The sequence below is a fragment of the Sciurus vulgaris genome (assembly GCF_902686455.1).
Source record: "Sciurus vulgaris genome assembly, chromosome: 1".
In the NCBI taxonomy this organism is placed as follows: domain Eukaryota; kingdom Metazoa; phylum Chordata; class Mammalia; order Rodentia; family Sciuridae; genus Sciurus; species Sciurus vulgaris.
Window position 1 is genome coordinate 3,889,718 of NC_136461.1, and position 26,291 is coordinate 3,916,008.

At 59.9% G+C, this 26,291-nt stretch overlaps 2 protein-coding genes and 1 long non-coding RNA gene across 10 annotated transcripts in view; 1 reads left to right on the forward strand and 2 right to left on the reverse strand.

Annotated features, from left to right (window-relative positions):
• KCNAB2 (potassium voltage-gated channel subfamily A regulatory beta subunit 2) overlaps positions 1–5,997 on the forward strand; it is an 80,930-nt gene extending 74,933 nt beyond the window's left edge. For all 8 annotated transcript variants that reach the window (XM_079148005.1, XM_079148006.1, XM_079148004.1 and 5 more), the window contains 5 exons: positions 1,556–1,676; positions 1,755–1,849; positions 2,404–2,524; positions 3,022–3,110; positions 4,110–5,997. In XM_079148005.1, coding sequence (XP_079004131.1) covers positions 1,556–1,676; positions 1,755–1,849; positions 2,404–2,524; positions 3,022–3,110; positions 4,110–4,199 — 516 coding nt within the window. In that variant the 3' untranslated portion in view covers positions 4,200–5,997. The remainder of the gene's footprint in view (positions 1–1,555; positions 1,677–1,754; positions 1,850–2,403; positions 2,525–3,021; positions 3,111–4,109) is intronic.
• A 1,179-nt stretch (positions 5,998–7,176) lies between these two features.
• Positions 7,177–8,855, reverse strand: LOC306666160. Its single transcript, XR_013765220.1, has 2 exons — positions 8,109–8,855; positions 7,177–8,076 (listed from the first exon to the last, which is right to left on the reverse strand). It is a non-coding gene; the product is annotated as an uncharacterized lncRNA (long non-coding RNA).
• A 6-nt stretch (positions 8,856–8,861) lies between these two features.
• The window catches only part of CHD5 (chromodomain helicase DNA binding protein 5), a 59,054-nt gene continuing 41,624 nt past the window's right edge, over positions 8,862–26,291 (reverse strand). Inside the window, exons 24-41 of the mRNA XM_079147942.1 lie at positions 26,168–26,278; positions 25,725–25,897; positions 24,734–24,908; positions 24,219–24,311; positions 23,955–24,043; positions 23,596–23,729; positions 23,031–23,175; positions 22,486–22,645; positions 20,614–20,693; positions 20,249–20,381; positions 15,011–15,100; positions 14,388–14,525; positions 14,022–14,130; positions 13,335–13,467; positions 12,758–12,953; positions 11,839–12,002; positions 11,616–11,730; positions 8,862–10,691 (exon numbers count right to left, since the gene is read on the reverse strand). Coding sequence (XP_079004068.1) covers positions 10,666–10,691; positions 11,616–11,730; positions 11,839–12,002; positions 12,758–12,953; positions 13,335–13,467; positions 14,022–14,130; positions 14,388–14,525; positions 15,011–15,100; positions 20,249–20,381; positions 20,614–20,693; positions 22,486–22,645; positions 23,031–23,175; positions 23,596–23,729; positions 23,955–24,043; positions 24,219–24,311; positions 24,734–24,908; positions 25,725–25,897; positions 26,168–26,278 — 2,264 coding nt within the window. The 3' untranslated portion in view covers positions 8,862–10,665. The remainder of the gene's footprint in view (positions 10,692–11,615; positions 11,731–11,838; positions 12,003–12,757; positions 12,954–13,334; positions 13,468–14,021; positions 14,131–14,387; positions 14,526–15,010; positions 15,101–20,248; positions 20,382–20,613; positions 20,694–22,485; positions 22,646–23,030; positions 23,176–23,595; positions 23,730–23,954; positions 24,044–24,218; positions 24,312–24,733; positions 24,909–25,724; positions 25,898–26,167; positions 26,279–26,291) is intronic.

Below are 26,291 nucleotides of genomic sequence, written 5' to 3' on the forward strand. Positions count from 1 at the left end.
TGAGGAAGGGGACAGTATGGAGAAGGGCGGGGGTTGTGCCCATGGCCCTTGTTGACAGGGGCCTCAGCTTGAATCACAGCGTGGCATGATTGCACATGGCCGACCCCTGACTTCAGTTTCCCCACCTGTTGGACAAGCCTGTTGGCATGGCCTGTCCCTCACGCGCCTGTTCTGAGGACCCCGAGAGAGCCCGTGGGACAGTCTTAGCAGAGGTCTTAGATCCCACCAAGTCCCCCATCATGGCACCACCAGCCACCTGCCTTGGGCTCTGACACTGTTCTGGGTGCTGTTTGATTTAAGGGCTTCTGGGAACTAAGTCCCTTTACTCCTCATAAGACCACACAGATTGGAGTCGATGCTGCTGCCGTCTCATCTCGCAGATGGGAAAAACAAAGGCACAGAAAGACTAAGTAACGTGCTCAAGGTCACACAGCTCCGGCTGTGATTGGTGCCGAGGCCGTGTCGCTCAGGCCTAGAATGTGACTTGGCTGTTAGGACCCTGGACTTCCATCCCTTCATCCATGATGTTTCCCCTCACCCTTTCCTCAGGAAAGCATCTCACTAATTGTTTCCCTCCACGGGAGCCATCAGAGGCTGAGGGCAGCAGAGGTTGTTTAGTATTTCTGGGGCCTCCCAGGGAAGGTCAGCAGGGTGTCCCTGTTCTCCAAGCCTGTAGGGAAGAGGCCCAAAGAGGGAGAGGTTGCCTCCATTCTTGTAGAGTGAGGGCAGAGGCCCAGGGGCTGCGTCTTCCTGGGACTGACCTGTCCCCAGTCCTTCCAGGCTGGCCCCCCAGAACTCCCAGCCTGTCACCCTCGAGTCCCAGAAGCCGGCTTCATTTAACAAGTCCAGCAGGATTTCCATCCAAATGGGACACAACGTGGCCTTTGGTGCCTGACATTGACGAGCGTGCCTGGGACGCTGCCCAGAGTCTTCCCGCAGCTGGCACTGGGCTCCAGGAGGGGTGTCAGAAACCGGTCTTGCAGATGAGAAGGCTGGATGAGCCTCAAACCAGAGACAGGGCCACTTGGGGTGGCCGCGTCCTCACCAGGCTGTCTCGAGGCACGGGCCAGGGCTCGCCCCACAGGTGGGGAGGAGGAGGCCCTGCAGGGTGAGGCCTGCACTCCCAGTGGGCGTGGGCTGGCGTGGCTGCCGCCCCTCCTGGTAAGGTGTTTGCTGCCACCGCTCTCACCCCAGGCCGGCCCCAGGGCAGCCACCATGGTGAGAACAGCACAGCCAGCAGTCTCTGCTGCCTGCCACGAGCCAGGCGCGCTGTGGGCACCACAGACACCTTGGCTCCTAGGCCTCACGACAGATGGGGAAACTGAGGCACTGCAAGTGTCAGAAGTCCAGTCTCACTCTGGCATTGTGTTTTCCCCAAACACCTTCACCCTGGGGTCCCACAGCTCACCCCCTTTCCTGGCTCATGGGGACCTCGCAGACTCCCGGGCTGGGGAAGCAGGCAGGGCCAGCCGTTTCCCAGGGGTGCCCTGTGTTCTCCAGCTGCTGCCCCAGGCCTGCTGACGCGGGGCTGCCTGCGCCCCTCTTGCATCCGCAGGAGGCCTACTCGGTGGCCCGGCAGTTCAACCTGATCCCGCCCATCTGCGAGCAGGCGGAGTACCACATGTTCCAGCGCGAGAAGGTGGAGGTGCAGCTGCCGGAGCTGTTCCACAAGATAGGTGGGCGCCCACCCCGCTGCCGGCCCTCGGCCCTCCGCCCTCGGCGTGGCTGGCTCTCACCTGCTTTTCCTCTCTCAGGAGTGGGCGCCATGACCTGGTCCCCTCTGGCCTGCGGCATCGTTTCCGGAAAGTATGACAGTGGCATTCCGCCCTACTCCAGAGCGTCGCTGAAGGTGAAGGAGTGGCCGGGGGGCAGTGGGGCCCTGGGGGCCTCCGGGCCGCAGCCGTCCCAGCCACCGTCACCGGGAGAACCCGGACGGAGCGCCTTCCTCCTGGCCCCAGGCCTGCGCCCACCGGGCCTTGACTCACCATGTGGGCAGGGCCCACTTAGGCTCTTTGTGGGAGCCTCCCCCCAAGAACTCCCCACTCTCCACCATCACTGAGACCTCCGAGGCTAAGCTTGGGGCTGGGGGCTGGTATTTTGAGGTCCGCCCCAATCTCTGGTTTTCCTGGGCCACCAGGTGTCCTGGGGGAAGGGAAGGCCAACCCTGGCCCTTCCCCTTGCTGGGGTCAGTTGGCTCCCCCACACCAAGCCCTCCACAGTGAGGACAGGTCCTGACCTTGCGCTGCCTCAGTCTGGCCCATAGCCTTTGATATGGGTGGGCCTGGGTCCTGGGGCGGGGGAGGCGAGGCTGCTGTGCAGGAGACTCTGAAAGGAGCCAGATCATCGGCCTTCTGTAGTGGGAGGTCCAGGTGACCCCTCACTGTAGCTGTGTCCGCCCCCCAGGGCTACCAGTGGCTGAAAGACAAGATCCTAAGTGAGGAGGGCCGGCGCCAGCAGGCCAAGCTGAAGGAGCTGCAGGCCATCGCCGAGCGCCTGGGGTGCACCCTCCCCCAGCTGGCCATAGGTAACGGGCCCTGGCACAGGAATGGGGCTCATGACCTTGGGGTAGCGACAGGGGTTCCTGAGGGCCTAGACTGTGCTATCTCCCAGCTGGCCATAAGTCATGGGGGCTCGAGCCACAGTGGGCCAGTGTCCCTGGGGAGGAGGGTGAGGGACTCCTATATAGCATGGCCATAGGTATCAGGGCTTCAAGGGATAGGGTTAGGATCCATGTCCCTGAAAGGGGGTCCTTGAGAGCCTGGGCCACCCCCTCCATCGGCCAGTCATGTGGCATAGGGAACAGAGGGGACCCCTGAGACCGAGCACTCAGACCTGTCTCCGCTAGGGCAGTGGGGCCAGAGCTCCCCAACACCTCCTCCACCACCCCTTGGGCACTGTCCCCACCTGACACCTTCAGCCCCCAGACCAGGAGACGAGTTTCTCTGGCCCGTCGGGGGCAAGGCAGAGCCAGTGGCCCGCCGTGGGAAGACTTGCCTCCCTCACCTCCCGTCTTGCCTACAGCCTGGTGCCTGAGGAACGAGGGGGTCAGCTCTGTGCTCCTGGGTGCTTCCAATGCAGAACAGCTCATGGAGAACATTGGAGCAATACAGGTGAGTGGGGGCCCAGCCAGCTCTTCGTCAAGCCCGGGGCGCTGAGCGCCACAGCCTGCGGTGCCTGCTCCCAAGACGCGTCTGACCAACAGGAGCAGAAGTGAACGCTGAATGCAAGAAGGAAGTAGCGAATGTCAGGGGTGACCAGTGCCACAGAAGCCGGGCAGGTAGGGCAGGAGAGCCTGAGTAGGGAGGAGCCACAGTCCCGGGCCTCAGGGGCCAGGTGGGCTTGTGGAGAAAGGGGCTTTGGCGCAAAGTCCTGAAAAAGTGCCAGAGAGTCGTGCAGAGGCACAGAGAAGCTTCCAGGGGCAGGAGCAGTCCTGGAAGGTTGAGGAGGCTGCCGGGCAGAGCAGAGGCCCCCGAGGGCGTTCCATGCTTCCAAGGATTGGGCTCAGCTGGGAGCAGAGGCGGGCATGCTCCAATGAGCTGTTAAAAGGGTCCTGCTCTCTGGCAGCTCATGGGGTGACTTCAAGGCCAAGACCAAGGCTGAGACGGCTAACAGGAGGTAGCAGCAGTCTCTGAGGTCGGTGAGGTTGGATCTGAGGTTGGATCTGAGATTGGATTTTGGGTGCTTGGGAAGGTGGGCTCACGGAATTGGTTGAGAAACTGGATATGGCACAAGACAGCAGTCAGTTCTCCTGGGGAATTTTGTCACCTGGAAGGCTGGTATTGCTGTCACCTGAGGCAGAGGCAGCTGGGAGAGCAGTCAGGGGGCACAGAAGGCAGGCGTTTGAGGCCTGCGCCCTGCCACGACCAGCCCCCTTCCTGAAGGCTCCGGTGCACCCTGGAGTCCGAGGGGCAGAGGAGAGGCCAGGCATGCTCCTCCCTGCCCCAAACCATCTGCAGCGCAAAAGCAGCATGGCCCCTTCTGCTTCAGACGGAGCCCAGATGGGATGGGCACAACAGCCAGTCCATGGCAATGGAAGGTCGCCTGCCTACTCCACAGGCCAGGCCAGACTCGTGGGTGGAATTCTGACTAGCTCTTGTCCTCACATGCAGGTCCTTCCAAAACTGTCGTCTTCCATCATCCACGAGATCGATAGCATTTTGGGCAATAAACCCTACAGCAAAAAGGACTACAGATCCTAAGTCTCCCCACCACCTGCTCGGACAGTTTCCGGTTCCCTCCTCGTCTGTTCGCTCGCTTATGCTGTTTCGACGCCAAGCACAGAGTGGGGTTTGTATCCAAGAGAAAACGCCACGCCCAGACGGCACCGGGAGATGATCTCCAGTCGCTGCCAGATGCCACCCGCTGCTTCCCCAGACGACGTCCGGCTTGAGCCAGGGAGATGGCATTGGTTAGGAAGGACATTCGAGCAGTCCCACCCAAGCCTGCCGCCTCTGCTCATCCTGGGAGAGGAAACCAAGCTTTCTCCCAGCCATGACCCTTCATGACGATTCCCAAAGTCACAGCCAGGCAGAGACCTGGTTGGGTCCTCAGGGCAGGCAGGGTTGGCCTCTCCTCTGCCAAGAACCCCCATCTGGGAAGAGGTCCGGCACTTCCCGGAGCCCCCTCTGCCAGGGCTCTGGTGGCTGGGCTGGGGCTCTCTACTGGGGACGTCTTCAGCCTCCCTCTTTCTGTGGGCTCCAGGTACTTTGTGCTGGGCCCAACCTCAGAACCCTCCCCGCCCTGCCCTGCAGGCCCTACTCACCTGGCCCTTGGCCCCCACCCCACCCTTGCTGGCAGGGGCAGGGACCCCAGGGGGATTGGCTTGGGACCCATAAAAGTTTGGGGGGTTCACATCTAGATAATTGTCCCTCCCACCGTCTTCCACTCTGCCCACAATTGATAAGCCCCATGCCACAGAGGCCCGGAGTACACGGAAGGGTCCCAGTGGAATGGGCCCCTCTGTCCGAGCCACAGAAGGCCTGTGGTCAAGCAGTTAGCCACACAGTGGCTCTGACCACCCCGCGGGCAGGCACCGTCGGCAGGGCCCATGTGCACAAGGCTGCATTCCTCTCGCTCCATGAGACCCTTCTCTAACACCTCTGTCCGTCCCAGGGTCGTGGGTTCTAAACAAAGAACGTGCTTAGACCCAGGGAGGGTCCCTGGGGAGTCCATGCTGCAGGCCCAAGGACTAAGGGCTGTGCCACAGCAACAGTCCCCACAACACAGGAAAAGACCCCAGGGACCCTCTCCCTGCAGCAATGGTCGGGGCTTGTTATTCCCCTCCACACGCCCCTGCCCGGGAGAAAGGCTGGTGAAAGGCAGGGAAAAGGAGAGCGTCAGCCCCTTTGCAAGCGGGGGAGAGGTTGGGAGATGATGGCCAGAAAGCCTACAGACTTGGGGGGACGTGACGCCTGGAGGCCCCGTCCTGTGGCCCCATGGCCCTAAGTGGTACCCAGCCTTTGCCGGCTCTGTGGGAACGGGTGCCCATCCAGGCCGGCTGGCTCCACAGAGGCCCTGGGCAAGCCGGGCTGGCCCCACGCCCTCCAGCGTGGGCACATCTGCTCCTGCTTTGCCCTTCAGAGGAGCTGCTGTTCCGAGAAGGCTCCTCCCTGCCACCTCCAAGAGCTGCTGTCCAGTCCTGGCTGAGTGAAGGTCTGGGAAACCAGCTGTAGGAAAACCACAGAGGAGGGGGAGGGCAGGGCACACAGGGTCCTCCATCCACTACTGACCCTCCTGATGGCCCTGGAGTCTAGAGCCTTTACCCCTGCCCACAGACAGGCCCTGGGGGCTCTTCCTCCAAGACCTGCTTCACCAGAAGCAGCCTCTGGGTATGGAGAGGTTACTGTCCCTCTCATCTAAGGCCACTGGGCTGAGCCCACTGCCCTCTGTGCTGCTCCGAGGGTACGTCTGGCAGTGGGCCAGAGGGTGGCCTGCAGGGTCAGGTAGCCACCCCTCACGGGCAGGGAGGTCCTGGGAAGGTGGACTACAGTGTGCAGTGGTGCCACAGAAGGGGAGGCAGGGGCTGGTGGGCAGGCCGCGGCCCTCGGGTGCACACCCTGCCCAGAGCCCAGTGGCACCTCCAGCAACGTGGCCTGAAGTCTCTTCCCCTGGCACCTCTTGCAGGGAGGCCGCTGCTTCCTGGGGGTGGCCCCCAGTAGGGGGTTGGAGTGAGGCAGGAGGTCGGCAGGGCTTGTGCAGAAGGAGCAGAGGACCGAGGGCAGACTGAGCGCGGAGCGGGAGAGCTGGCCTGGCCTCTTGGGCACCAGCAATGGGTCCAGGACCAGCGGCTCTGTCCCTGGGTGCCAGGCTTCGCCCCCTGGGCCTGGCTGCCGGCCAGCCCCACCTGGCCAGCCTCCAGCACCCCCCGCCTCTCCTGGAAGCAGTTTGCCCAGGCAGGGGCCCCGCCAGGCGGGCTCGACATAGGAAGAGGGCCCAGTTTGGGGGATCAGCCTTCCCTGGGGGCAGCAGAACGCCACTACTGCTCACGGAAGACACATGGTCAGATCCGAGGTCCCGAGGAAGGGCGGGGCAGCCGGCCACCCTGTTCTCAGCCAGTCGTGTAAATCCCTTTTCTAATGACCGTGGTCCCCGGCTACTGCGTTCCCCACCAGGCAGACTGCCGCGCCTCAAGCTTCCCAACCAGACTCAGACCGGGACACAGCCGCGTATTTATGGAATGACAAATAAAACCCAAGCCTGTGGGTCTCGGTGCCTTCTGTCCTCATTTCCTCAGGGGCAGGGCTGGGCCGGGGGCTGCCAAGTGCAGGGACCCAAGGACTGGGGCCTCCCCAAATGGGACCCCATGGCCAAGGGCGCGTTGGGAGGAAGGGACCTTGAGGGAGGCAAAGGCCAGTGTCAGATTTATGGGGGGGACACGAGGGTGGAGGTGTGGGGGCCTCCCCTCACCCTGACACAGGCCCGTCACCGCCTCCTACAGCCGAGGGCTGGTAAGCTCTGGGCACTGACTGGCTGTGAGTCTCACCATGAGGGGTCAGGGTCTGGGGAAGCCCATGCGATCGGGGCGCAGGTGGGAGGGACACCACCCCAGCACCCTGCGGCTCGCTGCCCCTCGTTCGCTGTGACCCCGCCCCGCAAGTGTGACTTCTTAGGTGGGACCAGGCTTGGAGAGGTCCCCCCACCCCCTGCCCTGTGGAAAATCACTAAGAATCTGACTCAGTCCCTTCCCAAAGGGTTTATTAAAACACAGAAACCAAAACATACACACAGAGTACAAAGTAAAGGTGACTGTGTTGCCTGTGGTCTCTGCCAGCCTCCCGTGGGAGACGGGGAGTCGCAACCCCCAGGGAACTCAGTCCAAGGTCCGACCCCTGCCCCACTGGGGACCCCGTGGCTGAGACCCTCTCAAGCGGCCCAGAGCGCCAGGCCCCTCCTTTGGCCAGCCTGCGACTGTGCCTGGGCAGGCAAGGTCCCCTCAGCTGCTCGGGCGGCCTTCCCTCCTCTCCAGGCCGAGCCAGGAGCTGCCAGGTGGGCGCCGACCTCCGTGTGAAGAGCCAGGACACACACACACACCCAACAGGCCCTTTCTGGGTTATCGCACCTAAAAAAATACTTTGTTTAAAAAAAAATCTGAAAATTAAGGGAAAAAAATCCGTAGACACCACAACCCCCACGCCTTGGGCCGACAGCCACAACCTGTAAACTCCGTGGGACCCGCGGGCACAGCGGTTCCCCACTGGTGCGGAGGCTGTGCCAAGGGCCCAGGCTCCGTCCACCCACAGCTACAGCCAGGCCACCAGAACAGCAGAGGCAGCGGGATGTGTCAGCCTCGCCCCTCCCTGCCCCGGCACACACTGGCAGCCACAGGTCCCAAGCTCACCCTCTACGCCACCCTCTCAGGCCCTCGATGGCCCTGGGAACCGAGACGGAAGTGAGGGCAGTAGGCCAAGTCCTGGTCAACCCCAGACCTGGTGGAGAGCACCCAGAGGACTCTGGGAAGGAAGCCGCGGCACGCAGGACCACCTCAGGCATGTGGGACAAGGGAAGTCCAGGCGGCCTCTGAAATAAGCCAGATCTGCAGGAAACAGGGGAGTCTCCTGGTGCCTCTCAGGGGACTCCCTATCAGGTCTCAGGGAGACAGAGGCGGCTACTGGCAGGGTGTGTGAGGGGCGCCCTCAGATGTGACCTCTCCAACCCAAGCACCGTGTCACCTGGCAGCCTTCTGAGACTTTGGCCCAAAGGAGTTCAGCAGAAACCCTCCTCACACTGGACGAAAATCGGCTGGGAAGTGGGGACGCAGGAGGGCAGGTTGCCTGGCCGGGGCCCGAGGGTTGGAGGCCGTGAGCGGCAAATCCAAACAGCCTGAAGATGCCAAGGCAGGCCTCACCCCAGCCCCCTGCTCCCCACCACAGCTGTGGCAGGAAATGACCCAGGAGCAAAGATAAATGTTCTGGAAAACCTCTTCTCTCCCCAGCCCAAACTGACCAAGCAGGAAACCACCCCCACTCTGCAGCCCACCTCCTACGTTTCCTGGGTGCTGTTCATGGAGAACACAGCTCTTCCGAGGGCCAGGCAGGCAGTGGGTGCCACCCAGCCTAGCAGTGAAGGGGAAAGGGGGCCCGGGACAGGCCTGGGAAGAAGCAGAGGGAGGAACAGAGCGAGGTTTCCAGGGAGGAGGCACAACCAGGAGAGACCACCAGCCCTCAGGTGGGGCCAGGGAGACAGACCCTTGCCCTGCCTGGCACATTCCTCCAGGCCCAACGCTCAGGACCCTGCTCCGTGGGGCACGGTAGGGCTGCTCCCAGGGGCCACCCAGGGGTGACTGCCTGCCCATTTAGGGACGACAGCACAGGCTGGGGAGTTAGCTCAAGGCAGGCCATCTCACCTGGCCTGAGCCAGGAGGCCGGTGGTGCAGATGGACCACAAAGGCTTGCTGAGGACCCTGCCTGCTTCAAGGGCCGCCCGCCAGGGGACGGGGCCAAGCACACCTGGACTCTGCGGTGCTCAAGCCCACTGACGCTCCAGTCCTCTCCACCTCACGCTGCCCACCCCCCAACCAGAGCTGGGCCAGACTTGAAGATCTGGATCAAGACTGGAGCAGGGGACTGCCAAGATGGAGGGGACCTTGGGGTCTGGCCCTCTGGGGAGTCAGAAAGAGCCATGTTAGCGGTGAGCACACCCAGAGCTTTGGGAGAGCCAGGCATTTGCCCGAGTGCCCAGGAGACGAGCCCGAGGCTTGCTACCGCTCCTGGCCTCCCTTCCGCCCCAGGCAGCCCAGAGACTGTGCTCCTCATGCCTCTCCCAGGGAGCAGTCTGGCCCCTCTTGCTGCCCAGCCCGTTCCTCACTGCACACTCAGAGGACTCTCCCGGGACACTCACCCTAGGAGGCGCCCAGCTCAAGGCTGCACAACCCCTCCAGGCTGAGCTGCAGCCAGTGGGAGGATTGGACCACAGGCCCAGGCCTGGCCAGCTCTCATGCCCCCATCCCACATCGGGCCGGTACAAGGTGGGATGGAGCAGGGGGTGGGATTCCAACAGTGGACGCCTGGGAAGAGGGTGCAGGCTCCAAGGCATTCCTGCAGAAGACGCAGGAGCTGGGAGGCTCCTGCTAGGAAGGGCCTCCAGAGGCCACTGGACCAGTCCCCCCTCACAGCAGAGCTCTCCCCACACCCTCCAAGAACTCAGCAAGGGCAGCTGTGTCCCCTGCCTCATGCGGCAAGTCCCGATGGAGGACTACCCAGGGACAGAATAAAGGATGAGTCCAGGCCTCAGAGGGCAGCCCAGAAGACTGTGCACAGAAGTCTGTACCCAAAGGTGGGCGGGACAGGCCTCCCAGGGCACAGGACAGGGCAGGGTCTCCTGGGCCATCCAGTGACCATGTCCCTCCTTACCAGGGCACTAGCTCTCGCCTGCCCATAACCACACCCCCAGCAGATGACATGCCTCCCATTCCCCTCCTGCAGTGGCTCTGACAGATTGGGGCACCCTCCTCCCTGGGTGCACATGCTGAAGCTTGCCATGACTTCCTGGGCCTCTCTGCCGGTAGCCAGAGCCCAGGCCTTCAGGACGTGCTGGGCCCGGGACAGACAGGTAACCCCCAGTAGACGGCATCTCCCTGGTGGTCTACGAGCCCTGGCAGGAAGGAGACAGGAAACACCCTGTCTGATCAGGCGTCAGCCAGCATCTCCTCCACTGGAGCGAGGTGGCCACACTCCCACCTGGCCCATCTGGTTCCGGGGGTACCGGGCAGGCAGGGGTTGGAGCAGGGGGGCAGTCACACCAGAGCAGACACACTGAGCTCTCCCCAGCTGGGCTGAGCCTGCAGGGTGGCGCCAGGGCCTCCAGGAAGCTTCCCCTTAGGACTGGAGCCCGGTGACAGGCGTGAGTGCTGAGGGTCAGAATCTTCCGTACGTCATCCAACTTTTATCAAGACAAACACGTCCGAATCTTCAACAGGAATGTGCAAAAGATAAATGAAATCTCTCTAAGAAGTCGTTCTGGAGAAGGTGGCGAGGGGCGTGTCCGGCCTGGTGGCGGGTGTGACGCTGTGTGGAAGAACACTGAATCTCGACGAGGTGGCACTTCTGGGCTCCGGCCCAGCCAGGCTGGGCCTCGTCCTCCATGCGATGATGGCACTACTCCATTTCCCTTTCTGTCACAAGGTGGCACCGGTTCTAAAAAGGCAGCAGCTTTCCTCTCCCGTGGGGGTCAGGCAGGTGGCCTGGTAAGCGTGGCTGGAAAAGCAGGTCAGTGGGTTAAGTGCTTAGGTGGCCAGGTGGCCAGACACACCCCAGAGCCTATAGCTGATCACAGCTGACCATGGACGACTGCAGTTGGGGGGTGATCCCCTGGGGAGTCCCATCCAGGTCCCACCCCAAGTTCTCCCAGCACAGACCATTGAGCTGCACCCAGAGGGCTGGACAGATCCCCCTTTCCAGAGGGGCAACCAGCCTGGAAGTCTATCACCTCCAGCCTCAGACTGTCCTGTCTGTTCTTATGGGGACAGACAGGACTCAGGGGAAGCTGGTGTCCCAATGAAGAAGTCAGGGAAAACTGGCAGTTAGTCTGGAATAGGCCCCATCTCAATGCCAGTAGCACTCCCCAGCCCTCGGTGAGGGTGAGACAAGACCTAACTTCCTGGGGTACCCCACTGAGGCAGGATGGGGCGCTGGGCTGGGGCAATGGTGCCTGATTCACCAGCAGGAACACAGGTGTACAAAGATGTACAAAGGCGTACATTCGCCGGGCCCTGCGTGTCCTGCAATCCAGTCTCCCATGGCAGACAGCCTGGCCCAAAGTGGTCCCAGGGCAAAGGAGGGCTGGGGCAGAGGGGCTCCAGGCCAGTGGGAGACCCTCAAAGCCCCAGAGGCAGTGAAGACGCCGAGGCTTAGGGACCTGAATCAAGCATACGGATGGGCTAGTTCCAGCCAGGCCAGACTTGCCACACTGGCAGGGTGGGCACAGGATAGGGGAGCAGCCAGCAGGGGCCTCACCTCAGCTGGACATGAGCGCTGCAACAGGGGGAAGTCACGGGGACGGCTAGATATCTGCCAAAGAGAGAGAACACCGTGGCTCGCCGGGCATCCACAGCAGGCAGCAGGCTGGGGCCCTGGCAGGGCACCCGTGTGCATGCTGCCTGGAAGCAGGTGGGCACCTACCGGTCACATAGGGCCCCAGGGGCATCTGGTTGTAGTTGACGATCCCTCCCGGTCCAGGGCCCCGGAAGTTGGGCCCGAAGTTGCTGTTGTACATCTGAGAAGAGCCGAAAGTGCCCTGGAGGCAAGGACTCAGCTTTACAGATGCCGCTCAGCACCCGGCCAGCCCCGCCAGGCACCCGGGTGACGCGGGACCAAGCCCCACCGCACGCCCTCCGAACCTGACCTGCTGGATGGTGGGGTCCCCAGCACGGTTGGTCAGGCGGCTCAAGATGCTGCGCTCCGACATCTGCAAGCGGGCGGCCACGGGGGGGATGCGCGACAACATGGAGGGCAGGCGCGTCACATCCGCCTTCATGTCACTCAGCAGCTCCTCCAGCTGGTTCAAGACTGCAGGGCAGGAGGGCCCAGGGAATGGAGGGGTCTGCCTGCCAGCGGCAGCGCACCCAGCAGCCAGGCAGGCCTTATTTACAAGACTGCGTTACGGCACCCCAGCAACTGACACCAGGGGGCGCCTCTCGCCAGGCCCTCCAAGGCCAGGAAGCAGTGTGGCCAACTAGAGGAACAGCGGGCTTTCCAAACAACTCCAGGGCCCCTTCTCTGGCAGAGAAGAAGCCAGAAACACTGGGTTTCCCTTCAAAGCGCCTCCCTAGGAGGCCCGCAGGCCTGGCCGTCACCGGGCGCAGGGCCCACAGGGCAGGGCTGCCACCGCACAGAGCAAACAGTCAGAGTCCAGGACTCTTGTCAGTGAGCGAGGCCTTGGTCACCTCCCTCTCCTCTCTGGCACCCCCACTCAGCCTGGGGGCTCCCAAGGATTACAGAGATCTGCAGCAAGGGCCACAGGTCTGGATCCCAGGAGACCCTGGACACATGACTTCACCTCCCAGGTTCATGAGAGTTGGAGGGAGGTGTCATCAGGCTCCAAAAACATGAGCCTTTACAATCCTGTGGTTTCATCACCTAGTCCCAGCACAGGGCCTGCTCGCAGGCCAGAGAAAGGAGCCTCGGTTTCCCCTCAGGTGAGGGACTAGACAACATGACTGCCCGTGCTGACCCAGGAGGCCGGGCCCGGGGCTGACCTGCCCCCAGCCCCCAGGACGCCCTTGCCCAGGACTGCTCCCTGAGCAGGAGGCGGGCCGGCTCACCCTTGTGCAGAACAGCATTGGCAGGCTTGTTCCCGGCAAGGGACTCCTTGGACAGGTGCTGATGGCTCTCAGCAAGGCACTCCACCTCGGCCAGACGGGCGTTGAGGGCCATGGCTGGGTGGTTGGGGTCCTGGGTCATGTTGAGGTACGCGGCCCTGCGGAGCTGCTCCTCAATGACCAGCGCCTGCTCCAGCAGCTGGGGAGGACAGTGCGGCTAGGCCCCTCCTCCTGGACGGTCGTGCCCACCCCTCCACCAGCACCCCGCAGGCCCAGGCAGAAAGGAGGAAGCAAGCTGCCCTCGACCTGCTGTCCCCTTGCCGGAGCTGGCTGCCCATCAGAGCTCACCCCGGCCAGGTTCCTCACCCCCACTGCCCTAGGGACTGCACAGCAGGGGCCAGCCCAGAGCAAGGACCCAGCTCTGGTCACTGACGGGCTGAGGGCCCCGCTGAGGGCAGCCCCGGGGGAGGTGTACTAGGAGCGGGTTGCCACTGCCTCAGGACTGCACCTCGGCCCTCAGGACACCTGCCCCCCTCCTCGGCTCCCATCCTCCCAACTTCTGGCCCTGCTGAGGACTGACCTTGAACCTGCGGGCCAGGAACTTGTTCTTCATCTCCAGGTAGTTGCCCTTGTGGATCTCAGACTTGAAGGGCTCGTTGAGGATCATGTACCTCGGGTCATTCTGGATGTCCTGCCAGCGGGCGTAGCCATGCCTGCAGGCACTGTTAAGGATAGCGCTGACCACAGGGAGAGGCGAGGCTGGCAGCTGGGGTGGAGGGAACGGCCTGGGGCTTGGCATCCCAGCTCTGTACCCTCAGGCAAGTCAGTCTCAGTGACGGAAGAGCACGTTGATGCGGACCATGGGGATCTGGTCAGGCAGTGGCAGGTGCCCTCAGTGTGCCAGACACGGTGCAGAGACTGCCACGGGCTTCCTCCTCCACCCCCATGAACCCAGGAGTAGGCCCAAGTGCCAGCACTTGGGGCCTATGCATGGGCCTAGTGGGAAGCAGTCTGAGAGGTGACCAAGAGGTGACCGAGAGGGGGCCGAGAGGGGACCGAGAGGTGAGCGAGAGGGGGCTGAGAGGGGGCCACACAAACCGCGTCTGTCTCAGAGGGACTCTGGCCACAGACCCACAGAGCAGGAGTGCCTGGGGCGTCCCGGACGCTGGGAGAGGTGCAAGAGGATCCCTGCAGAGCCATCGGAGGGCTCCGCGAGGTCCCCGGAGCCAGGGGCCAGCGCCCACTGCCCTGCTCTGCCCAAGGATACGTCACGATGCCTGCCAGCAGCCAGTAGTCGTGGCGCCGGTGCCAGATGTCATAGATCTTTCCCGAGGACACGGCGGCACGTTCCTCGTTCTGCCACAGAGTGTGCAGCTCTGGGAACACAGCCAAGGAACAGAATGAGAGGTGCCCCACCCGCTGGCCCAGTGGTGGGCGGGAAAGGCCTCTCTCCCAACACTGACCCTTCCCCCCGCCGAGGGGCTCAAGGCTCCAAAGTCGCTAAGAAAGGACATGAGATGGACTTTAATCAACCGTTCACTCTAGCATAAGTAACCATCTATCTGGCCAGACCCCTGGGACCCACAGTCGAGGACACCAACAGCCCCAGCTCTCTGCCCACGCCCACCCATACCTGTGAAGCCCCCGTCAGCAATGTTGAACATGAATTTGAACTTCCCATTCTTCTCCTCCTTCTTCCCCTCATCGTCCTCCTCTCTGTCACCGTTTTGCTGTGTCTCAGCAGGCTCCTTCTCCTCGGCTTTGGGGTCATCTGTGAGCAGAAAGGTCACATTAACCTTCCATCAAGGGACTGGCCAGGGCCCAAAGGCAAGCAGGACACATCTCTGTGCACAGGAGCTCACCACCACCAAGAAAGAACCTGAGCAGCCCATGTCCCCCACATCAGGACCAGCCCAGAACAGTACAGGAGAGCACAGTGAAGGGCCAGCTCAAGTTCAAAGATAGCAGAGCGAGCGGCCTCAGGAGTCCTGAGGAGTCTGCGCTGGGCTATTCCAGCACCTACATATGCAAAGCTGAACCCCAAATCCTCCAGACCAAGCTCTGTGACCAGCTCTCCTCCTCCCTAGGGGCCATGGAGGGGCCAGGAGAGAGCAGGGAGAGCCCATTCCCAGGGAGTAGCTATCAGGGGCTGACAGGCCCAGCCTCCCATCCCCAGCTCCAGTCAGATGACTGACTAGGGCCCAGTGGGACCACCAGGGACCAAAGGGCACAGGCAGATGCGTAAAAGCCCCAAACCTGGCCTGCAGTCGCTGCCGTCCCCTCTGCTGTGACTCAAGCTTAGCTCCAGCTTGTCAAGAGCTCGCTCCTTCTCAGGAGGCACTTCCTCTGCAAGACAAAGAGGGCTCGCAGGTGAAGGCTCGGGAGGTCGAGGACCCCACGGATCAACACCGCCACCCGAAGTCCAACAGGAGCCTCCGTGGGCTCTGGGAGGCCGAGCCAGAGCCTAGACACCCACTCCAGAGGCTTGCCCAGCCCCCGTCTCCAAGCCGCAGGCTGGAATCGCCCTCCTGCACTGCTAACCAGAGGATGCGAACGAAGTCCAACACAGGGCAGGCCACAGTGCGAGGAGCGCCTCTTGAAACACCCAGAGATACCAGGCAGAACATGCTGCATCGGGGGCCATGGGCAGCTCCGCAGCAGAGCGCTGCTTGCCTGGCACACACAGGCCCGTGGCTCAGAGCTAGTTCTCCAGCAGCACAGACATCAGATGATGCGCGCACGCGCGCACACACACACACACACACACACACACTCACACATATATGCGCAATAAATGCAGGAGATCTGAGTGGGATGGTCCCAGGGAGGCACTAATTCAAGGCCAGCTTGGACAACACAGCGAGACCCTGTCTCCTCAAAAAAAAAAAAAAAAAAAAAAAAAAAAAGTTCAGTAGAAGAAAAGAAAGTCATCAGGTGCCAGAAATAAAGAAGAAATTAAAGCCAGAGACACATAAACTGACATTTGGTGGCCCCAATAGGGGGTCATTAACCACCAGGAATGGCCGTGCTGGGGCTGGGTCTCAACACCCCAGCAGGACGATGTCTCAGCCCAAGGATACAGAGCACTGGAGCTAAGCCACTGCCCTCCCACCATCCCACCAGTCTGTTCTGTGAGCGGAAGTTCCATCTGCTGGCCACAGGCAAGCAGCGGAAGCCCACCTCCAGCACAGACCCAGGGGAAGAGGGTCTGCAGTAAGGAATCCAAACCCAGAGCCCAGGACCGTGGGTGCAGGATCAGAACTGTCGTGCCCCAGTAGGAAGAGCATCATATAAACTGGTCCCAGACCAGCAAATCTACCAGGAGGACCACTGGGCCCCAAGCATCTGGAAATAAAGGGTGAGGGACATGACACTGCCCAGGTGATGGGACTCCCACGGATAAAACCACCGCTGGCAGAGAGGCAGCCAACCAGAACCTGGAAACCTCCATCCACCCGCCCAGGGAGAGAGCCAGCAGGCACTCGGCGAGCAGCCATGTCTGGAGGTAACGAAACCAGATCAGAGGGGTCTAAAGCAAGTCTGTCTGGAATGGTCAAAGGCAGGGAAATGAACAGCAGGAACAGAATCCACAGGGAAAGAGTAAGACCAACACAAACAGGAGCCAGGTGCGGTGGCACACACCTGTAATCCCAGAGGCTCAGGAGGATGAGGCAGGAGGATCGTGAGTACAAGGCTGCCCTCAGCAACACAGAGAAGCCTGAAGCAACTCAGTGAGACCCTGTCTCTAAGTAAAAAATAAAAGGGCTAGGGGTATGGCTCAGAAGCTGAGCACCTTTAGGTTCAATCCCCCATCAAAAACAAAACAAGACATACAAGCTGGGAAAAGCCTGAGACCTTCTAGAGATGAAATTCACAATCAGTAACATCTTAGCTGCAGAATTCTAAGACTTTCCCCAAAGTCCCCAGGACCGAATTCTACTCCCATGAATAGGGTATGCCACAGGGCACAGTGACCTTAAAATAGAAGGTGGCCAGGGTGGGCCCGACCCCAGCACAAAGCCCTGTAAAAGCAGGAAGCTTTCTCTGGCTGGCCACAGGACAGGCAGCCAGAGGCTCAACACCACAGAGGACCTGCTGCATCTTGCTGGCTCGAGGACGGAGCTGTCTTGACACATAAAGGAATGTGGTGGCTTCGGGCCATGGGTGGCCCCACCTGGCGCCATCAAGGAGATGGGACCCCAGTCTTCCAACCTCAAGAGACCACCATCAGCTGACAAGTTTGGAAGTGCTTTCTCCCCAGAACCTTCAGGTGGAACTCAGCCCAGCCAAAACCTGGATCTCAGCCTCCAAGACCTCTGGAAGAGACCTCAGCCATGCACCCCGCCTGACTTCTGACCAGAGAGCTGTGGGCTAGCAGACAAGCGCCGCTCTAACCCTGAGTGTGCAGTGACACGTTACAACTGGGGAGTGAGAAAATGGCCGGGCAAAGGCAGGATGAATGGAGTCTGAGAGTTAGTCAGAAACTTGCAAAGAGAGAGGAGAGCAGCCAGATGCGAAGGACTGGCCACACCCCTTCGCTGCCCACGGCCTGGCCCCCTGTGCTCTTCAGAGCAAAAGTCTATCCGGTATGTTGGTGTGGCCCATGTCCCGTACCAGGGCACAAATGGCAAGAGATGAGCTGGAAGCTATTCTGGTTCACTGGTTGTGTCCCACCACCTGGGACAGAGACTGACAAGCTCTCTCTACGTATATCTGTGCTGGATAAGTGAATAGATCCATGAGTAATAGGAATTCCAGAGGAGGAAATAACTGTCAAGGAGCAAAGGTGGTATTCACAGAGGGAATGACTGAGAATTTCCCACCCTGGATCAAGGACATACCAGTAAATCTCAAGCAGGGTAGGGATTTTGTTGTATTGAAACCACACATCACCAAAAGACAGAGAAGATCTTAAAAGCAGCCTTCTGAGGCTGGGGATGTGGCTCAGTGGTAGAGCACTTGCCGAGCACACACAAGGCCCCAGGTTCAATCCCCAGCACCACACAAAAAAAGTCTTTGAATGGTAGAAAATAGAGTAAAGACAGATTTCCTACAAAGGCTCCTCAGTTACACTGGTGGCATCCTTCTCAGCAGCACACAGTCAGAATAAAAAAGAAATATCTCAAAGCGCTAAGGGGAAATCCCTGGCCCACCTCGGCCTTTCCATTATTCAAGGGGAAAGGGAAAGCAATCCACTGGAATTTGCTGAAAGCACCATTAAAAGGTGTGTTAGGAAGAGGACTTCAGTGCAGCAGTGATGGACAGGTAAGCAAACACACAAGCAGTCACGCCATGAACACCTCAACACACCAGCAAACGTGAGGGCGTCAAAGCAAGGTCAAAGTAAAATCCTGGGCAAGAGCCACAGGGCAGATGGAGGGAAGTGAACTGCAGCTAACGTGGCCACAGTCCTGACGCCATGCAGGACTGCATGGTAAAAATGTGACATTAGAGAACAGAATTTACCATCAACTTTCCAAATGAGCAGGGAGGAAAGGGAACTCTTAAGAAAATGTGATCAACTCAAGAGATGGCAAGAGAGGAGAAAAAAGAAGAAAAGGTAAGAATAACATAAAAACAAGATGGAAATTCATCCAAATAGCTAGTGTTTACAATAAATGTAAAGAGATTAAACTTCCCAGCCAAAAGACAGAGATTTAAACTAAAGAATCCTCTCTATTATTATTAGAGATGCCTAAAACACAAATGCACAGAGAGGAACGGAAATGTACAAAAGCAACAAAAGGAAACACCCGCAAATCATACAGCTAAGGAAGCATGAATCTATAAAGAACTCTTGCTGGGCTTGGTGGTGCAGACCTATCATCCCAGCAACCTGGGAGGCTGAGGCAGGAGGAGCACAAGTTCAAGGCTAACCTCAGCAACTGAGCAAGGGTCCTGTCTCAAAATAAAAAATAGAAAGGGCTCAGGGTACTCTTGATGGTAGAGAATCCCTGGGTTCAATTCCCAGCACCAGGGGTAGGGCAGGGGAAGAACTCTTACAAGTCAATGATGAAAAGGCAAATCAAAATTTTAGAATGGACAAAGGATCCGAAAAGACATTTCTCCAACATACATAAACATGGGCCATAAGCACCTGAACTAGTCCGTAACATCTCTAGGCACAAAGGAAGTACAAGCCAGAACCACAGTAAGAGACATCCTCACCCCTAGGATGGCTATAATCAATGACAGGCAGGAACAAGTGCTAGCACACGGAGAGACCCTCACACCTGGCTGGTGTGAATGTGACCCCGTCAGCTCGCGTGAGAGCAATCCAGCACTCCTCAAAACGTCAAACAGCAGCCGCAGGACCCAGCAACGCTCCTCCCGGGTGGACACCCAGGAGAAATGAAAACCCACGCTGGCACAAAAATGTGGGCGCGCATGTTCACACTAGCATCGTTCACCACAGCTGAAGGTGGGAACAACCCCAGTGCATCCACTATGGGAGGATAAACAAAACCGTCAACCCCGTCGGAAAAGCACAAGGCCACAGAAATCAGCACCACTGCGTACTAGGACATGGAAGAGCTTGAAAAACACCGTGAGAGAACAAAAGAAGCCAGACACAAAAGACACGAATCGTCCAGAGTAGGCAAACCTGTGGCGATGGAGAAGAGATTAGTGATTGCCGGGAACTGGGGGAGGAAGAAGGGGGCAGGGCTGGGAAGGGGCGAGCAGCTTCTTTCCACCAGGATTGGGAATGTCGTGGTGATGGTCACTCAAGTCTGTGAACACACCCAGGACCCGTGGACGGAAGAAACACTTGAAATGCATGAACTCCGAGCATGTGAATCACAAGGCTGTTTCGTTTTTTAAAACCAGAGACAGAAAAAGTCATACAAATACATATTCAACAGAAGATCAATACAAATCAGCCACAACAAACTTTCAAGCAAAATGCATCAGGAGGGGGAATCATTACAGGAGAATTAGAGGCCCACTTCACCAGAAAAACAGGAAACAGCGGGACAGACCTCCACCTAACTCCCAGCCTCGAACAAGAAGCAGAACCCAGAGCCCGGCACTACAAGAGAGAGCGGAACCTCTCATCACGGGGGAAGGTCAACAAGTCTCTCAGAAAGCAACCAGCCAACTACGTACTAGTAAGGACGCAGAAAACCTTTTGAGCAAGCCTCATCTAACGACTCCCGCCCTGCCTATACTGAGACCCTCACCCCAGCAGTTAGAAACAGGCGGACACTCTTTTCCAGCACACACAAAACGTTCACCGAAGTCTGACCACGTAAAGCCAGAAAGCAGTCTTCAATAGTACCCAACAGACTCACGTTTCCAAACCAGAAAGCCCCTGAGTTACAAGTCACCCATCCAACACCCCCGTAAGGCAGGAAAGGTTCAAGTCCACGTGCGGAGACCTGAGTCCCTGCCCTGCTTCATGCTGCCCACCAAGCCTACGCTCAGCAGAGAGGAACAGTCCACTCACTGCCCTTCTCGGAGGCCACGCTGGGAGGGTCCCTGGGAGGGCCCTACCTTTGGGCAGCTGCTCCGGGGAAGGCTGGGCCTTCTCCACCTCCTCCGGCCGCTCCTCGCGGGCTCTCTCCTTGCTGTCTGAGCTCTCGTGCTTGTCCTCACCCTCCCCTCTGTCCAGGGCAGTTGGCAGGGCCTAGAGAGGACAGGCAAGGGGCCTCAGTGGGAAAGGAGGGCGGGATGTGCTGGGCTGGGGCCCATGACCCCACACCCCACCGCCTGCTCCCAGCCTGCTCCCCTCCGACTCAGAGCCCCCACCTGGGAGCCAGGGCGCCTGAGTTCACAGGGCTGGGCGAGGCCGGAGAGGGTCCCTAGACCCACCTCCACCCAACACTGGCTTCGGGCCCAGACACCAGCCACCTCTGTACCTGGACATCTAGGGGCTGCTTTGGCTTCTGCACCCCTGGTTCTTTCTCATCCAAGTAGCCCAGCTGCGTTTCCATTTTGTCTGAAAGATTAAAGGAAAGAAGTGAGCAGGTGCAGTGGCCACGCCTGCAATCCCAGGGACTCAGGCGGCTGAGGCAGGAGGATCACAAGTTCAAGGCCGACCTCAGTGGGCCCCCATCTCAAAAAATAAAAAGGGCCATGGATGTGGCTCAGTGGCAAAGCACCGCTGGGTTTCATCCCCAGTATCGAAAAAATAGAGAGAAAAGACATGAGACGGGGCACTAAGGTGAAAAGCAGAAGAAGGGCAGAGTGGATGCCACACAGGTCAGGACCTCAGGAGGCTCTGTGGGCACCAGCCTCCAGGGAGGAGGGCAGGGCTCCCAGGCACACCACAGCACAGCCCAGGCCTCTAACTCAGAGACCCCTGTAGGATGCTGGGCCCAGTGAGGCCACAGTCAGGGGCTACAGGACAGAGGTGCTGGGCCCCACCTACCACCTGGGGATACACGTCTGCCCCAGGCCTGTCAAGCAGGACACCTGGAGACAAATAACCCATAAAAATGGGTAAAGAATCTGAAAAGACTTTTTTTTCAGTACTAGGGATTGAACCCAAGGGCACTGTACCACTGAGCTACATCCCAGTCCTTTCCAATTTTTATTTTGAGGCAGGGTCTCGTCAAGTTGCTGAGGCTGGCCTTCAATGTGCGACCCTCCTGCCTCAGCCTGCTGAGCTGCTGGGTGTGCACCACTGAGTTCAGCTTGAAAAGACATTTCTTCGAAATAGACATTAAAACAGCCAAAAGCACATGAAAAGACGCTCAACCCGCTCAGCCATCAGGAAAACACAGATCACACCACACTGAGCCAGCACTTCACCACTGGGGGACAGGAATCACGTCAGACCACCAGTTTCCTAAGTTTAGGGAGAACGGGGAGAAATGGGAACCTTCACGGTCACTCTGGAAAACAGGCTGGCAGCTCCCCAGTGAACGTGACCGTATGACCCAGCATCCACTCCCAGGTGTCTACCCAAGAGCGAATGAAGAGAGAAAGGAGAGAAGTGAAACACCGTGACACAAACAAACACGTGGACGCAGGCGCACTGCAGCATCATCCACACCAGCCAAAAGGCAGATAACCCAGCCGCCCCTCAATGGACCGACAGGCAGGTGTGGCAGACCCCTACGAGGGAATGCTATCTGGCCACAAGTACTGAAGAAGCCATCTGTGCCGTGAGGTGGACGGCCCTTATAATGTGAAAGGAGCCAGACACCAAAGGCCACAGAGCGTGCGACTCTGTTGATGTGAGATGTCCAGAACAGACAAATCCACAGAGAGAAAGCACACCAGCTGCTGCCAGGGCTGTGGAGGGAGACAGGCAGGGACTGCTGGTGAACACGGGCTTCTTTTTGGTTGATGAAAGTGTGCCGGCCCTGTGACTGTAACAGAAGCCACTGGCCAGCATGCTTCAAAGAGTGAGTTGTGCAGTACACGTGCAAATAAATCTCAAAGCCATTATTAAAAAGAAGAACCCTCACCAGCGTGTGGTGCCCCAGGCCTGTAATCCAGCTACTTGGGAGGCTGAGCCTGGGCAACTTACTGAGACTGTCTCAAAAAATAAAAAGGGCTGGGGGTATAGCTCAGTGGTAAGAGTGCCCCTGGGTTCAATCCCAGTACCACAGAAAAAAATAAAAGGAAAAAAGAAGAAACCCCCCCGGAGAGACACTTCTGCAGGTACGTGCTTCTGGGTGGAGAGTCTGTCCTTTGTAGAATGTGCAAAGGACTCGAGGTTGCTGTGGTCTTGCCACTTCCTGTAACCCAGATGCCCTCCCCTGCTCGCCCAGACCCCAGACCTGGCAGGCCCAGTGGGGCAGGCGGGAGATGAGCAGGGCTGGCAGGCACTGGCGTGTTGGGATCTGAGGAGACGACCTCGCCTGGCTTCTTGCCCTCAGGTCCCTCAGGGACCAAGTCGGGGGTGCTGTGCTTCCCATTGACGTGCTCAAACTCCTGAACCTGGGGCAGAAGCAGAGAAGCAGGGAGGGTGGTGGTCACAGCTCAGCCCTGAGAGCCCAGGGGCAGTCACGGGACTGGACTGTCACAGGCTTGGGTGGGTGCTGGCCAAGGCAGACACACTCCTGAGCACAAACTTGTCAGCCAGCGCCCCCCTGCACCCCGTCACCCTGTGTGTCTTCTGCCCTGTGACCTGCCATCCTGGCCTTCACCACCCAGGCCGCTCACCAGGAAAGGCTTCTGGGATTCCTCTGGACTGGCTCAGACCCTGGGCAGCCGTGTGACCTGTGCCTGGCACTCGCCTCGCCCTCTACTGCTGACCCCCAGTGACAATGCCGGGCCCCAGGAAGCCACCAGGAAGGGCCCCGTGGAGGCTTTACTCACCCACCTTCTTCCTAACCAGTGACATGACCCCGATGCGCGTGAGCACATGCTGCCTGGAGAGGCCCTCCCGGGGCACGCCGTCCGCAAAGGTCTCTGCGCCGTCTGCCCCCGGCTCACACAGGTGCCGCATGAAGAGGGACACATAGGCTCTGGGGTGGTGGGGGGACTGGGGCTCAGGGAGTGGGGGGCCAGCAAGAACCCTCTGAGGGTGCTGGCAGGACCCCAGGGGACCACTTGGATGGAAATGTGAACCACAGCTCGCCTCCCAATCAGGCCGGCTGGGCCAGGCTCTGGGGGAAGACAGAGCCAGCCTCCCTGGCGGGGGACCCTCCTAGGATGGCCCCCGCCCTGGAAGGTCCAGACAGTCCCCATGGTGGTGCACGCCAGCTGGGTTGGGCAGACATGGCTGGCTGGTGTGCTCTGCAAATCAGCCCCGCCCTGTACCCCCTCCACCCCAAGACCGCATGACAGTGAATTCTCCAGGTGCCCTGGGCCTGGCGGGAGCGGACCCTGCACACAGGGGCCGGGGTGTGAGGCCATGCCCTGGGCCACCACTCTGGTCCCTTTACCTAAATTCCTTCTCACTCTTTCCACGGAGGTCTCGCACCAGCCAGTGGGAGTTGAAGGCGTCCTGGGGCGGCATGCCCCAGCGCATGATGGCATTCAGAAAGGCTTTCCGCTGTCGGGCGTTGAAGCCCAGGACCTGGGCGGGCAGAGAGCGGGTGTGGGTCAGGTCAGACTGTGGGTGCAGGAACTCAGAGAAGGGGGAGAAGGAGGAGAGGAACCTGCACCGAGGCAGACCGGAGGGTCCACCCCAGCCTCACCTCAACCTGGCATGTGACCCTGGACAAGCCCCCAGCCCCTCCTTCAGACCCCAGGGGTGGCAAGAAGTGGGGACTGGGAGAGACGGGGAGCAGGCAGGCCCCACCTCAATGTTGCCACCAACTCGAGCAAGAAGAGGGGGCAGGGGCTTGTCCCTATCACTCTTCAGCTGCCTCCTGGACTGCCGCCGTCCACCTGGGGAGAAGCCCACCACAAACCCTCAGGTAGAGGCCAAGGGCCCCCCATCCTCCAGCTGGCCTCAGGAATCCTCCTGCAGCTACCCCAGTAGGATCCCAGCCACACCTCGCCAGCCACCATCAGCCCCCTGACACAGGCACAGGCAGACCAGGCAGTCGGCTCTGAAACTCACTCTGCCCCTCCGGCCTTTCCTCAAAGTCCTCGTCCTCGTCCTCGGAGCCGATGGAATACTCAGACTGGTTATCCGAGAGTTCATCCTGCCACTCTGCAGGGTGGGCAGAGCAACATGAGTGCAAGCAGAAGCCCACCTCCAACCCTGGCGCCCCCAGCCCAGGGAGGACAGTGACACTGACGCAGCCACCGGGTACTTCGTGTGAGCTCACTAATACCCCAACGCCACTACCCAGGAATCATACTCTGGAATACACTAAGAATAACACCGCTCCCACCCGACGTTACAGACAGGAGACTGAGCCTCAGGAGGCTGTGCCAACCTCACACCACTTGCAGAGGAGTCACCGTACATACCCCAGCTCCTCACACCCCCACCCAGCCCCAGCTCCTACTCTCTTGGAAGCCTTCCCCGACCACCTCCCGGCCGGCAGTACTGCACCAGACCAGGGGCTCCTGCAGAGATGGCCCCTCGGACAGCCGGAACGCCCTGGGGTCCCCAGCCGCAGCACGCACCCTGGTCCTCTTGGGAGGCGTCATTGTAGTTGACCTGCTTGCGGATGCGCTTGCCCTTGCCCAGGTTGCGGGCCAGGTCCTCCTGCTGCTGCTCGTAGTGGTGCCGCAGCAGCTTCTCCCAGTAGTCAGGGTCCACGTTCTCCTCCTGCTTGATCACCTCCCGCTCCACCTCCTCCTGGGGACACAGGCGCAGGGGCTAGCAGGACAGCTGGCTGCACAGGCATCCCTGCCCTCTCTGGGAAGCCTCACCCGCCTCTTACCTCACCACCCTTGTGGGGCCCAAGGGGCAACTAGAAGCCCTGCCTATTCCAGGAAGCTTTCCCAGTCCCCCAGCCCACTAGCTCTTCCTCTCCCTGCCCCCCTGCAGCCACTCATTCGCTACACAGGGATTTCCCGGTCCTGTGCGAGCTCAGGGGGGATTACAGGGTTGAACTGAGCCCAGCCCTGCCCTCAGGAGGCTCCTGGTTTTGAAGGGAAGCACAATTAGTTAGCACACAGTGGCTGGGGCGCTCAGGAAGAAGAGAAGGTGCCACAAGAAGAGACCCAGGAGAAACTCCGGGGGGAGAAGGAGGTTTGCAGGGTGGAGGCAAGGCAGGAAGGGCCCACCGGACCCGAGAACAGGCCTCTCTACAGTAGGTGGCAGTTGTGCATGCACATCTGAAACGTGGGTGCTGGAAGGTGGATGAGGACCCATGCAAGGATGTAGCGGGCTTTAAGCTCCTTCCCGCTGCACCAGCTCAGCCTGGAGGCCACCCCCAACTACAGCTGCAGGGTGGGGTCTGGCAGGGCCGGGCCTAATGGGCAGAGCACTGGAGGGAGGGCAGGTCCTGGTGGGTGGAGCGAGGCTGCAGGGCGGAGCCTGATGCGGGTGGGCAGTGCGGTTGGAGGAAGGAGGAAGGCTGTGGGGCGGGGCCTGCCGGGGCGGGGCCTGCTGGGGGCGGGGCCACAGCCAAGGATCCAAGGCAGTGCAGTGGCAGTCCCGCACCCTTACCACGCCGTCCTCTTCGCGCACCACGTACTGCGCCACCTTGAAGGAGCTCAGGTACTCATTCATGTTCTGTAGCTCCGTGTCGTCTGTGGCGTCCTGGTTCCGGTCCAGCAGCTTGGAGATGGCCGCATCATCATAGTGGATCACACTGCTGTCCTCCACGTCCTTGTTGTCACCTGAGGTGCACACAGGGTGGAGTATGGGGACCCAGGGAGTGACCAGGGCAACCTCTGGTCTCTTCCAGGCTGGGCCAAGGAGAATAACCCACAGGGAGAAAAACTGTGCTGTAACCTGCACGGGCGCAACAGCCCCACTCCCTGCCCACCCCTGGCCCAGAACACCCCAGGGAGGGACAGGTAGGAGCAGCAGGGGAACCCCTTCCGCTCTAGCAGCAGCCACCCAGACACAGGAGGAGCTCCGGGCCGGGCTCAGGTGGGCCTCCCTACCTGGTGGGGTGCTGCCATGTTTTTTCTTTGCGCTGGCAGCCAGGGCTCCCCCCTTGGAGGACTGCACATCAGGGATGGGCGTTACAGGCCTCTGGCCCTGGGACATCATGCCTGGAGGGCAGAG